Source organism: Uloborus diversus, chromosome 5 (assembly GCF_026930045.1).
Source record: "Uloborus diversus isolate 005 chromosome 5, Udiv.v.3.1, whole genome shotgun sequence".
In the NCBI taxonomy this organism is placed as follows: domain Eukaryota; kingdom Metazoa; phylum Arthropoda; class Arachnida; order Araneae; family Uloboridae; genus Uloborus; species Uloborus diversus.
In genome coordinates this window covers 160,897,053-160,913,257 of record NC_072735.1, presented here as the reverse complement: position 1 = coordinate 160,913,257, position 16,205 = coordinate 160,897,053, and the positions used below count along the sequence as shown (strand labels likewise).

Here is a 16,205-nt window from a genome sequence, read left to right as displayed (position 1 = left end):
ACCATATGAAGAAGAAAGGAATATGTTTCGCATTATTCATTATCAGTTTTAACAGAAAAAAAAATAATTCCAAGGGAAAAAAACCAATTACATTGATTTACATTCAAAATAAGTAGATTACTAAAAAGATGTAAAATCTTTTAAAAATAATGCTGCACTAAATTAATATAAAGGCTTATTTACAAAAATGTAAAGATTTTTTAGTCCACAAAACTAAAAACTTAAAAAAAAAAATCATCAATTTATAATATTTTGATGACTTAATTAGCTTAAATTGGTTTAGTGATGGATAAGAAAATGTATAACATGTGATTTACTTCAAATAATAATATTCATGACCAGATATGATTCATGACATTAATGACTAATCCATCAGCTCATGATTTTTTTCCCCAAGACATTTGTAACCACTCTCCAGCTCAAAGCTCAAAAAAGTTTTCTGTAAAGAAGTCACTTGCAGTCGGATTCAAAAGAAGGTGGGCTTCGTTTATAACTCCACTGTATCTTCCATCAAAGTTGAGCCAGCAAATATGTTCAGGGAGGAATGTATTTCGCCGAAATGAGGTCGCTTTTGAGGGTCGTATTCCCAGCACTTTCGCATAATTTCGTATATTTCAGGGGGCGTGTTGTCAGGTGGCTGTAAACGATATCCTGTAAAAATTCATCCAATTTTAAATGTAAATAAGGGTTGGATCCATATTTCAGAGTTCAATTTTGCAAGCACAGTACATCTTTGTTTATCCAGGCTAACTGGGATCAAAATCAATACAGATCATCGAAAATCTAGATAATCTGCGTAGTATGGGTTCTAATAATCAACACAAACACAGCAGACCCTTGTTTTACATGGTGTTGCGTTCTATGAAAATGCTGCGTAAATCAAAATTATGAAATTAAGACCTGATATTAGTGTAAAAATAGAGGTTCGGTTACAGAGATTGAAAAACACTCTTCAGTCTCTTGATAGATAAATACATAATAAACTGAATATGTAATTATTTTGACACGCATAATAAAGAAAACCTGAGTAAATTTAATGTTTATAAAAATAGTTGGTTATGATTATCTGTTGGCAGTCATTTATCATTTTTCACTGTAAATCTTTATAAGGCATTAACACATTATTGATTTCGAACGTCACTTCCATAATGCGACCTTCCCTCACTAATAAATTAGAAAGATAATTTGCTATTGCCAAAAAATGTCTGAAAACTTTCAATGTGAATTTTTCAATTGTGTCATTGACGTCAGTTGTTCTCTTACCACACTTCTAAAAGCTCTTCTGGAGTTCTGGAAGCAATAAAAATAAATGAATAAATTTAAAAAAAAGCTTTCAGTGATCCAAGCTTGCTTATTAGCAGGCCAAAATAGAGTTCATTGAATGCTGTCAACAAATCTCAGAAGTTTGGATTCTGAAGGAGGAAAATTTTCTGTGTTTGCAATGTTGCATCTGCATAAAATCAAAACTCATACGCACAAAACAAAGACCTCAAATCTTAAACCATGTACAACCAAATCTGTGTAAAATAAACATGCAAAACACGAGGGTCTACTGCACTTAAACAAGAAGATTCATTGGTGCTAATTACAAAAAAAAAAAAAAAAAAAAATTATGATTAATTTGAATTTTGACATCTTGAATTCAAATTATGTTTTTCGCAATCAAGAGTGTGTGTATGTGGGCGTTTGTGTTTGTGTGTGGGGGTATGTGTGTTTGTGTGTAGGGGGTATGTGTATGAGTGTGTAGGCATGTGTGTTTGTGTCTGTGTGCTGGCATAAGTGTGTGGGTAGTTGTGTGTATGAATGTGTGTGGGGGGGTATGCGTATATGTGTGTAGGCATACGTGTTTATGTCTGTGTGCAGGCATGAATGTGTGGGTAGTTGTGTGTGTATGTGTTTGGGTGTGTGTGTGTGTAGTTGTGTATGTATGCACGTGTATGTACAATATGGATGCAACCTTGAGACAGCTTTCGCCATAGGAGCAGCATCGTGAGGAGCCGGTCGATGGTGATGGTGCGGAGGGTTTCGGTGGGAAAATAAAATGATAGGACGCCAAAAACAGTCAAGTGAGAACAATAAGCAATCGTGATTGCTCAAAAAAAAAAAAAAAAAAACGTGCAGAATTTTTCACAAAACATTAAAAATTATTAAAGTAGGTTGGTGTGCACGTTTTTAAGTTTTTTTTTTGCTATTATAGTTTAAGGTAATACAGACAAACATATTATTGAAAAATGACTCTAAATTTGCCCTGAATTATTCAGATATGAGGACAAACAAGGGTCTACTGCATTGAAACAAAATGTAGAAATTCAGAGAAATTCATAATAAAGTTTGAAAATTACATTTCTAACTTAGTTAATACAGATTACTGCATTTATATATTCAGTTTATCATGCTAATAAGCTAAAACCAAAGAAAATATTTTAATAATTTAATAAAACATTTTTGAAGCATAAACGTTAGATTTACCATTTTCGACCATTTCAGTTGCCTTGTTATTTGATAAACCGAGGTATGGTACACTTCCAAGAGAAAATATTTCCCACATAAGAATTCCATAACTCCAAACATCACAAAGAGTAGTATAAATGCCTGAAAAAAGAAAAAAAAAACTGGAAATAAGAGCTTTATCAATTTAATTGATTGTAAATTCCTTTTTCAAACATGAATATTCGCATTACCATAATTTAAAGCCTCAGGAGCAGTCCATTTAATGGGTATTTGTTTCATTCCATCAGTCACAACATATTCAATAGTTTTCCTGGACATTCCAAAGTCTGATATTTTTACAATATTATTTACATCGACTAAACAATTTCGAGCTGCTAAATCCCTATTGAGAAGAAGAAACAGATATCAAGTATAGGAAGTAATTAAAAAATCTCAATAAGTTCATTTAGTTATCTTCATACCTATGAATGCAATTTTTGCTCTCTAAGTATTCCATGCCAGCAGCTGCATCAATGCAGAACGAAAGTAACTGATTCAGTGTTAAACTTTCATTGTGCTTTTGAAGAAAATTTAAAAGTGATCCACCTACATAAATGCAACGATATTAGAAAGGTTATATTGTCACAAGTAGTTTTTAAACATGGAAAATAAATAAAAGATCACTTTACAAATGCTTTCCACTTTTGAACAAAATCAAATTTAATATGAATGCACAAATTAAGAGTAAAAACAAACTTAATTTACTTAATCATAATAGCAATGCCAAAAATACTAACAAATGCTATTAATAATAATTTTTCCAAAATTAATTAAATTTTCAAAGCCTTTTAAAAAAAATTAATTTTCTTTTTTTTTCTTTTTTTCCCCCTTTGAAAAAAATTTCAACAGTACAAACAACTCCAAAATGTCACAAAACTTTTTACAAAATCTTTACCTCCCTTAATATGAGGCTTGCAGAAAAAGAGAAAATCTGAAGTGTTTAAAAATAAAACAATACATGAAAGAATTTCTTTAAAAATGACCTTAAGCAAATGTTAACTTTTAAATGGAAAATCAACACAGCTCTTAAGTATTATAGACAAAGAAATGTGATCTACAACATTTTCTTCCAGTAATTTTTCAAAATTATACAATATTTATTATACAGGGTGTCCGAAAAATCCTTTACATATTTTAAAAAATCATAGAAAAGAAATAAATTGTCGTATGAATATGCAGTTTGGCCCACAATACTTTACAAGTTTGAGAGTTTTTTTTAATGACATCAAAAAAAAAAAAAAAAAAAAAATGTAATAATAAAATGTATTTTACACAAAAAAAGGTTGACATTGCTGTACATAGTTAAGCATTCAGTAATTCTGAAGTTACTGTTAGTAAGCTATTTTTGAGGTCATTGAAAGTGCTCTAGCAATGTATGAAGAGCAAAAATAAAGAAATATGAAAAATATCTAAACTGCAGTAGTATTCATTATTAAATATTTATAACTAAATATTTATTATTACATTTTTTATGATGTCATAAAAAAAACTCTTAAACTTGTAAAGTATTCAGGGGTCTGGCCAGAAGATATTTGGGTCCGTTAACGGACCCTTCACAAAAATCCGATCAAACAAAACGGACCTTTCACAAAATCCCGATCAAACAAAACGGACCCTTCACAAAATTCTGATAAACAAGATCGGATCTGTCACAAATTGTTTATTGAAAGAGCAAATTTGAAAGCAAAATAATGCATATTTCTGTGTGTAAACCGATCATTTTTGGAACCTTTTTTTAAGTCAAATTAGAGGGACCAGCTTATACAAGATCGGCTAATTTTGAAAAAAAAAAAGAAAGAAAAAATCTGCACTCTTGCGATGCTCCTGCAAGCGATAAATAATTGCTACTGCCAAATAAATATAATGGTTGTTTGTTTTATCATAGCTAATTAGCAGCGGTGTTGTTGTAAATTTTTCTGAAAAGGCATTGGTAAGCACTCCCCCCCCCCCCCCCCGCTCATGATTTAATAAACAATAATAATATATATCTGCGAAATGAACTTAGAACTGCAAAGGGATAGTAAGGGTGAGGAAAAAATATGATCGCTTCAGATAGGGTTACCAACTTCAAAACTATCACCACTTAGCGTCTGGCGATGAACCTTTATAATGACTTGATTAGAAAATATTCTCATCATTTTGTCGGCTAGTCAATATTTGTGTTTTTACGGTGCGGTGCGATGTTTGTTATTTTGGGAGAAAATTATATGGATTTTGATTTTTCGATGCTAACAAGGATGATTAACTTTAAATAAACTCTTTTAATTACCTTTTTTTTTTCTTTAGATGTCTACATTTTGAAAAATGCAATCTTTTAACATCCGATATGAGAATCATATTTTGTTCTTTTTTCAAGCTAACTTCGCTTTATTAAGATTCAAATAAATGAAAAGTCTCTTTATTTCTGTTAGAACTCTCATTTCAAGTTTTTAAAGCAAAATTCCATTTTCTGTTATGAGTCAAAAATTAAAATGCTGAATAGATGGTTTATTTTATTTTATTATTATTTTTTTTTTGGGGGGGGGGGGGGTCAACTGTGTTCACAGATATTAATGATATGTTATCATAGGACTCTAAAATGCAATTTTAAAATAATTTTATCAAAAATATTTCTTTTACAAGCCGTTTTTATACTTTTGGTGCCTTCACTTTGAGAATTGCGATCTCTTTGCATCCGCTATGGGAATCCGATTTTTCGAATTTTTGATAATTATTACGCTTTGTTAAGAGGTAAACAATTGAAATATCTTTTTATTTTTGTTAAAATCACGGAATTTATAAGTTTTAAACGAAATTTTGTGCTTTTTAAGAGTGTCTTGGGTCAAAAAGTTGAATGCTGAACCCTTTTCTGAATTTTGTTTTATTTATTTATATTTTTGTTACAATTATTTTAAATATTGTACAGAAATATATCTAGTATAAAATTTAACATAATGCAGAATGGTAGATAAATACTGATACTTGAAAGAGCGATGCCCCCCCCCCCCCCCCCCCCGCCCCTGCCAAATATCAGGAAAAAAAATCCAGAATGATTTTCTCGCCATAGAAGAGGAAAACACTCAACTTTAAGTTTAATTGATGCAGTTTGTGCTATCTCTAAATTCTAAAATTTCGTTTTAACAAATTTTTTTTTATTTTTTTTTGCAAAATTTTTTGATTTTTCACAAAATTAATTCTTTTTTCACAAAATTATTTGATTTTTCACAAAAAACGGACCCTGTGAAAAATCCTGGACAGACCCCTGGTATTATAGTGCAAACTGCATATTCATACGACAATTTATTGTTTTTCTGTGATTTTTGTAAATGTGCCAAGGACTTTTCGGACACCCTGTATTTTAAAAACAATGCTTTGATAAATTTTTCCAAATTTTAATACAAAGTTTAACACATCAATTTAAAAATTGTTCAGTTTTTGTTACTAGTTCAGAACTTTAAATTGATGTTTTACTATGCAACAAAAACACACTTTAAACAATGAAATGTAAAAATGTAAAATTACAGTCAAGTTCACTTCAATTTGGGCCTTACACTTTACTTTACTATCATTACTTATAAGTAATAAGAAATATTAAAAAGTACATAAATCATAACAAATGGAAAACGCTGAGTTTCAAAAAATGGCTTTTTAGAAATTAATATCACACTTCCATACTTCTACAATTGATAAAAAAAATCAACAAAAATAATTATAATTTTAGATTTAAAAACAACTATAAAATCAGAAAAATATAACAGAATTTTTAAATACCTGGGACAAGCTCCATTACTATCATGATAGGATGTTTTTGTACACAGATTCCAATAAACTTAACAATGTTCGGGTGATTATAATCCATCAGAATTCTACCTTCTTGCAAAAAGTTTCGTTTCTGAGCATCAGGCAAATTAACATGACAAGTTTTTACAGCCACTTCTTCTCTGTAATTTTCAAGTTGAGCTCTGTACACATCGCCAAAATTACCCTGTAAAATAACCATTACAAAAATGTTGTGATGATTTTTTGACTAATATCTCTTGCCAGATTTATGCTTACTTGCATTGAAAGAAAAAATAAATAAATAAATAAATGAATAAATTAAAAAATATATAGGTAATTTTGTACCTGGGAGGTAAAGATTTTGTCAAACAAATTTTCATTTTTTGAGCCCACAGATGACAATTCAGTAAAGTACAAATCATCACAAAAAGAAAAACTTTTGAATTCACCTTCTGGCTAACTTTGTTTTTGTAACTTAGTGCCTTTTACCTAAGGTGACTATTTGTTTTTCCCCTCAAAACAGTAAATTTAATAATTTTAGGCAACATGTGTGTTAAAAAATAAATAAATAAATAAACAAAATTACAAAGCAGCAAATTTTTTAGTTTGTAATTATTTTAGAGCAGAAATGAACTCTTAACCCTTACAGGCACGGGTCATTAAAATTTTAGAAATATAATAAAAAAACACAATGGATGGGATAAATTGGTTATCTGGACATAGATTTCACAGTCAAAATTTTTTAAAATTCACCCCCTCTAGCTGGGGGGTGGTGTCCCCATTTGTGACCACCGCCCTCCTAGAGCTGAAATTGTTTTCTGAAGAGGTTATGTTTACCTCGTATGATAATTGGAGTAATTTCAAATATTTTAAGCTCTTAAACATTTTTACTAATTATTTCACTAATTTATGCCTTTAAGAACATTTAGAACTTAAAATTCAATATTTTTACTATAAAAATTCCAAGATAAAGGTGAAGTAAAATTGAAGAAAGTTTATATAGATTATATAAAATTATCTAAATAAACAACTTAAAATGTTAAAAATATTTTTGGCACATTGTTCTTGCTTTATGTGCATTCTTTTTGCTATAAAATATTGAATGAAAAAATACTACTATATAATACCATTTTGAGAAAAAATAATATCAAAGCTGAGAATAATAAAAAAAATATACAACTGTCTGGTAGGAAAAGCAGATCTGAAATATGTGTAGTCATGGGACTTCAAATTCACCTGTTCTGGGTAAAGAACCCAAAATAAATAAACAAAAGCCCGTTGAAAACTATTCTTTTGGGTCCCCCATCTCTGAAATGTATCAAATTTCATCTTTCACCCACAACAGTGAGATCAATGCTCTAGAAGGGCGGTGTCCACATTTGGGGACATCTGGAAAGAAACTTTGTTTATGCATTCAAAAATGAACTCGAATCTTTTGCAAAATTATGATTGATTAGCTCAAGATTCCTGAGGGAAAATGGTTGACTAATTTAGTTTGTGTAAATTTTAAAATCTTGAAAAAAATATTGTATTTGAGCTTGAAAATCAAGGTATTTTAAACAAGAAATTAAGCCAACAAAAAAAGTCATATTTAATAGTGCTGCCATCTGTGTGCATTAAAGAGAAATATAAGCAACTAATGCAATGATTTTTGGAATTTTAGAGAAAAAACTTTTTTTCAAAGAATTTTTTAAAATTGGTGTCCTTTTTTGTGACCACCGCGCCGGAAAGGGTTAAAGTAAAAGAATAATTGTATTATTATACTTTTTAGTTTGCAAGTTTATTCAAGAATATTTGGTACTAATTTTAAATAAGAATGACATTTTCAGTAAAATTTCCTACAATGCACTCTTACAATCAACGATGATTCAGGGACTGCAACAGGCAATTGTGCAAGTTGACATTTTAAGCGATAAAACCATTTTATGAGTGCATTTCCATAGGGAAAACATCAGTTGTTTTCACAGAAAAAGTTTGTATGAACTGATATTAAAATGCTTAAATAATTCCACCCAACAACTTTCCATTGAAACATTCCGAGTGTTCCATTCTGCCAATTCAGAAAATGGGACATTTCAGCATTCCTCAGCAGTGTGTGGGGAGAGTAGGGTGGTTCAAAAAAAAAAAAAAAAAAAAAAAAAACGTTTTTTTCAGTTCGAGTCCGGGACACCCCCTATTTTTTTAGACTTACTAATAGTGCTATACTGTGAAAATTTTAGTTTGTTACTCAAATTTTAAGAGGGTGCTCAATGGCTCCTTATTTTAACATTAGCTGTAACAGAGAAAATGTCACAAATTTAGAAACATTTTCATTTCCCCAGTTTTTTTTTTGTAAATAATTACTTTATTTCAATGTATATGCATATTTCTCGTGTATATTATAATATGTAGCATTGTTTTTTCAGTTTAATGTATTTTTTAAACCAACCCTCCCTATACTTATGAAGTTTGGGGGAGGGGATTAATCACCCTCTTTAAGTTGAAATAGGAAGCTAAAATTCTTCCAGTGTAAAAATACTGAGGGGTGTCCGTTATCTAGAAGAAACTTTTTTTTTACATGTATTTTTGAACCACCATAGGGTCTAGCTATCTCAAAACGGAACGTATTTTTAATTTACATTTATCCCATGCTACAGAATTGTAAAATACAAAGAAAAAAACATATTATTTGCTCATACAGTAGAAAGTCTAAAAATCATAATCTTTTTGACTTTGTCAGGACACCATATTTCGTTCAGAGTATGCCTCTTCTAAAATAGTATCAGGTCTAGTTCAATCATACATATTTTCCTACAAATGTCATATGCTTCAGGAATATTTTTTAGACATAAAACTTAAAATCATATACAGTAAATAAATATTCACAATTATTGAAAACTGTTAAATCAAGATGCTAGATTTATCAACATATGTTATAGCAATTCTGATGAATTAATCAAAACAGACTTTACTGAACAGGCATAAGTGAATTTAGAGACTTACAGAGCCAATTTTTTCAATTAATTCAACATCATCGTTATTCAGTTCCCATCTCTCCCGAGCTATTGGCCTCTTTAATATAGCTCCAGATTTCATGGTTACAGGCTGCCCTGACTGAAACTGATGCATTATGAGCTCTTGAATAGTGTCAAAATTTGGGCCTTCAAATCTGTACTTTTTCTAATGAAAAGAAAAGAAGTAATTTACCATCATACTTAAAAAGAGAGAGAGAATAAACAAAAGGTAAGGCAGTTTTGTTATGTTTAAAAAGACATTAAGTTTTTGATTTCATCACATGTTTTTTTTCAGAAAAACTGAAGCAAGTATAAAAATCTCAAGCAATATTTAAAAAAGTATAATAAATTCTTAAATATGCAAAAGAAGTGGGGATTAGGAAATATTAGCTCACAAAATCTTGGTGATTAATCTATCCTTTACTTATAATACAACAAAATATACTTTGAATGAAACTTTAAGCAACAAAAAGGATTTACAATGGCTTCTGTTGCAACTTAGATACTAAATAAAAAGTCGATAATATGCATAATAAATTCTTTTAAGATTTCATTTAAAAAAATATTACAATTATATACGAAACTCACATCACTGGTCATATGAACTATAAAATGTTTATATCCTTGTGAACAAACGGATAAAACTAGTTGCTTTTTTTCATATCTAACTGTTTCTCGCAGAAGAAAATCACCATCATTCACTAAAAGACGTACAACTTCCTCTCTGGGTAATACACCATGGAACCAATCTTCATTTTGATAACTGGTATCTTTAATTTCCTAAAAATAAAAATAATTTATGAATCACGGAACAAAAAAACCAATACCCAATTATCAATACACATAATTATATCTGGTATTATTGAATTCTATTTCTTTTGCTCTCTTTCTATATGAATGGGTTAATTTATTTAAATATATATGTACAGTAAGACCGCTTAAAGGAATAACCACTTTGCCACTTTTCTGTTACTCGAGATCAAAATGACAAATTACAACAGCTTGTGCATTGAAAAATCATATTTAAATGAAAATTGTTGCTAACTGAAGTGTTGTTAAAGAGAGAACTATTTTCAAGTTTTCACTGTAACTATTTTCAAGTAAATTTTCTAAAGAGTTATAAAAAAGATGAAACAACTTTTGACGTTATATTGAAATGAACAGTTCAATTCAGACGTTAAAATAACATCATATCTACACAATGGGACTTCATGCATCAGCAGTTTAAAAGTATTCTGAAATGGGAGAAAAGAGAAGGAGAGGGGGGGGGGGTGATCTATAGGGCTTTAAATGTACTTTGATTACTTTTAAGAATTGAAGGATGACATTTTAAAACTGAAAAGTTAAAGCTCGTTGCCAAAACAAATGGGGCTATATCTAACAAAATATAATAAAAATATCACCAGTAATATACCTCTATTGGAAGTCAAGCATGTATTACCTGATTGAGAAAGGGGAAAAGTAAAAAGAATAAAATTTTCAAGGAAAGTCTTTAAAGCTAAACAAGGATAAACTTTATTTTCCACATTAATAAGAAAGAGGAAAAATTAACTTCTTACATAAACAAATTTTTCACATAAAAGTTTTTTATATTTATTAAACTGCAAAAGTAAAATTTGAAATGAACAAAGTGATTCAAGAAAAAGGACAGTGATGTTTTCAATTAAAAAAAGAGATACATATTTCAAATAATATTTATGACAAAATTCTAATTTTCAAGACCCAAAGTAAAATTTCCTGCCAACTGTGCTTAATAGTGCATTTATGCTTCATTGATATGCATTAATACATAAAATACTCAGTCAATGCAATTTAAATACAAGAAAATATTTTGATTGAAAACTAAAAAACCAAATTTTCTGATCAAGAATTTGAAAATGCATTTCCCAAAAAATCTAAATAAAGGGGAAAATATTTCCCAAAGAGAAAAAGATCATTATGTTTGATTTTACCAAGCAGGAAATTAGATACGCTCAATTACTTAATAATGATAAATTTTGCAACATTTCAATAAATATAAAACATAAACTGAAAGTCATACCTTCTTGAATGTTACTCTTTCAGTCTCAACAACATTATCGAGAAAATCTTTATTTGGTGGAGATGGAGGGCAGGCAGAAACCTTAAAAGAAAAAATATGTTAGTTGCAAAAATTATACATACATTTTAATATTTAAGGAGCAAGAAAAGTTCAAACCAATTATTCAAAACGATTATGATGTTCAAGCCCAGTGCCAGAGCTACAAATTTTCTGAGTCAGGGTAAAAACTTGAAAATGGCACCCTCAACCATTTTCTTTCAAGTTTAGTATTGAGCTCCAATGTAAAAAAACAACAAAAATAGGGAGAACTTGAAGGTTTGCAGATACTGTGTTCTACCTTCCCATGGCAGCATAGAACCTTATCTATAAGTACTATTCATTTTAAATTGCTGACTTATGATGAATAGATCATTAACATTTTAAGAAGACATGTCTTAGTGCATGAAAAACAAAGGCTCTAGTATGGTCAGATAGTTAAAGCTACCAAGAGAAATAATGGACCAACCCAATGAATAGCATAGCAGTAGCTGAAATTATGAAAGGTTTTAATTTTTTCCTTTGGTGAATTTTTAAAACTTGATTTGTATAGTGTCTGATTTGATGCATAATTAAAGAGACCAGAGCTTTCAAACTAAAAATCAGGCGAGGAGGGTGGGAGAGAAGCATGAAAATACTTTGCAATCAGTCAATAGGTCTTTTATTCTGAAAATTTAACATTAGGAATTTTTTTTTCTTTTTTACATTTTTAAAAATTACTCTCATAGTTCTAAGTTTGACAAAGAAAACATTGAACTAATTTACTTCAAAGCTAACAATTACTGTCAGCTGGTTTTCATATCTAAAGGTGGGTAAAGGAGACAAAATCTCCCATAACATGACCAAAGATAGCCTAAAACTTCATTTTGTGGACTTGAATTTAAAAAAAAAAAATACAGGGGGAGTATCCCAGATTACTTATTTGCACCAAAGTATTACACTAACGATGCCAAAACCTCACTTGATTTGAGCAATCATACTTCAATACTAAGCTCCTCCAAAACTAAGAGCTGAATCTGCTTTTGTCTAAGGAACAATTCATTCAATAGATAACTGAACTAATCATACTTACATGCCTTTGTTTGAGGGTAAAAAACGGTTGCTTCAATTTGTCCATAATAAATTTCGACTTCCTGCTTAATGTCACATTGAAATCTTCTTTCTGAAGAAATAATTAAAGGGTGATGAAAACAAAAACAAGAGAAATATTATTCTTAATGAAATAATTAACAATTTGGATTATGTTACTTGTTCATTGGAACTGTTCTGACTGCAAGCCTTTTGGTCATTATGTTCCAGCTCAGATGGCGAGGTGTCATTGTCTATACACGACAGAGCAAAGTTGACTAAATGAAGCTGTACATGCAAGATATGCTCAATGCACTGAGAATGACTCAGATTTTTCACCAAAATGTCTACGGCCCTTTTCTTTACTCGCAGGCTAAAAGTTAAGTACGAAATGTCAGATACATACCCAACAGTACAAAAACACATCGTCAAAAGCATTTCAAGCAATGTAAGAAAAAATACACATTAAATGATGTAGTGTAAGCAAAACTGGGCTTTTTAATTTGTACATTGTACAATAATATTCTATGCAAAACTATGTTCTTTTCATGATAGTAAATAACACCAGAGAGCATAATGTTTGTTTTAGAAACACGGACAAGAGTTAAAGCATTTAAAGATTTTAAAACATTTGAGAGTTCTCAACACACAACTTCGTTTCCCCTTTCAAAAATTAAACTTATTTAAAGTTCTCATCAAACAAATTGATAGAATACTCTGAATAGATTTCAAAACTGCATTGGAAAAAAAAATAAATAAAGAATGACTTTGCATATACATTAAGAATAATTAGTAAAATGATGTGTAAAATACATTATTTAGAGTCTTTCATTGAAACTAGCAAGACAAACATTTATAATAAGATTTTAAAACTGCAACATGTAAAAAAAATGGTAACACAACATATCTAATAAGATGTTTATAAAAAGAAGTTGTATTTACAAATATTATACCTTTATTCATTAAAATTAGCCTCTAGAAGACAGAACTTAAAATAACACGTGCATGGAAATTTTATATAGATTATGTGGAATAATTTCAAACATTCAGAACCTCTGTTTTGAAAACATATTTGAAAGAAGAAAAAGTAGTTTTATAGTAAAAACTAAAACCTTTGTGAAAGACATTCAGTTTCAAACTTAGTGTACTATAAGTTGATGTAGTTAAAAAAATTATCAATAAAAAAAAAATTAATTGAATACAACATTTTAGCAAAACACACTACCCAGGTAAAAAAGAAACAAATCCTAAAAACACCTTTAGCCAGCATACCTTACTAAACAACACAATTTTAACTAATATTTGAATATTGTAAATTATGATTAAAAAAATAAGTATTAAATAAACAAATGAAATTTCACAAGTAATGAAAATAGTTATCAAAATATAACTTTTTTGCGGGAGAAGGGCATTTAAAAAATCGAGAAATTACTTTGAACAATCTCTGTTGTCAAACTGGGATAACTTGATTTCATCTTCATATTGTTGCAAATCCTCTTGCATTTTTAAAAGATCTTTTTCACACTTTATAAGTTTGGATTCAAGTTCTTTTTTTCTGAAATGAAATAAGAAATAATGAATTGAAGAAATACATTTAAAACAAATCAAGTTTAAAAAGAATCACTGAAAAATATACATGATTGGAATTTGTTAGCATTTCAATGAGAGTACTAGTGGCAGTAATATCTTTTCCATTTTCAACTATGTATTTCTGCATAGATAATATTAAAAAAATAATTGGCTTAAAAATTTACTAAGCACATTAATAAACACAGTGGAACCTCAGAAACCAAACTAACTGGGGATGTGTCTGTTCACATTAACCGAATGATCTACTTAAACTCCTATTAGCTCAATAGCAATGTGAAAAATTTTAAGTTAAAATTAAATCAATTTTACTTCTGATACAGCACAAGTACTTAATACGTCATCTACGTTACAGTAGCAAGATTAACGTTGCAAGTATGTATGGTACAGTCAGGCCTGGCTCTTGGGGTAGGCAACCAGGGGGCCGCCTAGGCAGGGCCGGATTTAGGGGAAAGTAGGCGGGGTTATTGCCCCGGGGCCTCCACAACAAAGGGGCCCCACAGTAAAATTTTTACAAAATATCCTAACTTTCACGGGTCGAAAATATCGGATATATACATATATATAAAAATATTCAGATATATATCAAAGTATCGGACATTTTCGAAAATGTGATGATTTTTTCGAATCCTGATTAGGGGCCTCCACTTCTTTGTTGCCCCAGGGCCTCCACACTTTCAAATCCGGCCCTGCGCCTAGGGCAGCAGATTTTAGCTGCGGCAACTTTCGAAATTAAATTTTTTTTCTTTAAGTTTTAATATTTGTTTCAGCGCCGTACACACAGTCTCAATGTTAAAAAAATAATAATTTAGAGTTTGTACCAGTGTTTGAATATGCAAAACATGGTTCGGAATTCAACTAGAAATTCAGTTTAACTTGAGGGGCAGCAAATTATGTGAATTAAAAGTCTTTGGAAAATATTAATACATGTTTCAGTGTCATAAGATGCGCTACTTTAATGTTAAAAAAGATAGTTTAAAGTGTGTACCGGTGCTTGGATATGCAAAACCCAGTTTTGAATTTAACAAGAAACTCACTTTAATTTTAAGGGCGGCAAATTACTTGATTTATTTATCTGCTAGTTGTGTTGTCCGGCTTTGCAGGGTCTATTTCGAAAACATAAGTTATGTCAAGTAACAGGTGTTTAACAATTAGGCTTAAATAATAGAAGAAAAAATATACTGTAAAATTTCTCATCAAAAAAATGATTCTTAAATTTTGTTAACGATGAATCTTCAAGTCACGAATACATTAAACACAACCCTCCATTTATACAACTAAAATCCTTGATTATCTTCTGCTGGCAGTAGGAAAAAAAAGGTCAAAAAATATGCAAAAGGGGAAATTTTTACCTCAAAGCAAAATCAAGAATTTTATTCGTTCACAGTCGAGAAAAAAATGGCAACAAATCTTTGTTCAAGTTAATTTAAACTGAGCTTGTTGGCAAACAATAAATTTCCGAATAGATATGGATGTTCCATTAGGCTTAAAAATGCTTATAACTCTTTTTCTGATTTTACAGCCTTGGTTTTTTTAGAATTCGAAGGAAGTAAATCAACTTGAGGGGTATTTTTCGCGGGCTTTCAAATAAGACCTAAATCAAGAAAAATCGGATTATTATTTCGGGTAGAAAGAGCCGTTTGCAACATACAACGTTTGTGAGATTCTGGGAAACACATTTTCATATACATTTTTATGATTAAAAGTATTAACTTTTACTTATTACTGTATAAAAGAGTATCAGCACCGTTTTATAGTTTCCATAAAGCACTTTTACGAAAATGTAGCTGAAAAATATAACACCACACATTTCATTTAAACACATTTCAGGCGTACTGGTTCTCCACACTGGTGCAGTGAAGGGGGGAATTAGGGGTGAAAACATCCCCCAGAATCATTGGTTTTAACATAAATGCAAATTCGAACACAGTAGGTTTTGCATATGAAAGGGCTGTTTTGATTTAAAAAAAACCTTTTCAGAATGTATTTTTAATCAAAAAATCTCCTTCAGTAGGTATTTCTGATCAAAAACCCCCCTTCAGAAGGTATTTTTGATTAAAAAAAAACCTGTCCAGAAAGTATTTTTGATCCAAAAAACCCCCTCCAGATGATATTTCTGACTGCGCTACTGGTTCTTTGCCCTTCACTTTCATTTATTCCACTTTTCTTGTTCTCAGAAAATAAAAAAATCTTTTAACGACCCCCAAACTTTATATCTCTGATATCACAAA

At 30.1% G+C, this 16,205-nt stretch overlaps 1 protein-coding gene across 1 annotated transcript in view; it reads right to left on the bottom strand.

Annotated features, from left to right (window-relative positions):
* Positions 1 to 487: 487 nt before the first annotated feature.
* Positions 488 to 16,205, bottom strand: part of LOC129223227 (tyrosine-protein kinase Fer-like) — a 34,096-nt gene continuing 18,378 nt past the window's right edge. The window contains exons 7-17 of the mRNA XM_054857791.1: positions 13,820 to 13,942; positions 12,568 to 12,760; positions 12,392 to 12,481; positions 11,284 to 11,364; positions 9,831 to 10,022; positions 9,232 to 9,408; positions 6,241 to 6,454; positions 2,913 to 3,036; positions 2,682 to 2,833; positions 2,470 to 2,592; positions 488 to 651 (exon numbers count right to left, since the gene is read on the bottom strand). Coding sequence (XP_054713766.1) covers positions 488 to 651; positions 2,470 to 2,592; positions 2,682 to 2,833; positions 2,913 to 3,036; positions 6,241 to 6,454; positions 9,232 to 9,408; positions 9,831 to 10,022; positions 11,284 to 11,364; positions 12,392 to 12,481; positions 12,568 to 12,760; positions 13,820 to 13,942 — 1,633 coding nt within the window. The remainder of the gene's footprint in view (positions 652 to 2,469; positions 2,593 to 2,681; positions 2,834 to 2,912; positions 3,037 to 6,240; positions 6,455 to 9,231; positions 9,409 to 9,830; positions 10,023 to 11,283; positions 11,365 to 12,391; positions 12,482 to 12,567; positions 12,761 to 13,819; positions 13,943 to 16,205) is intronic.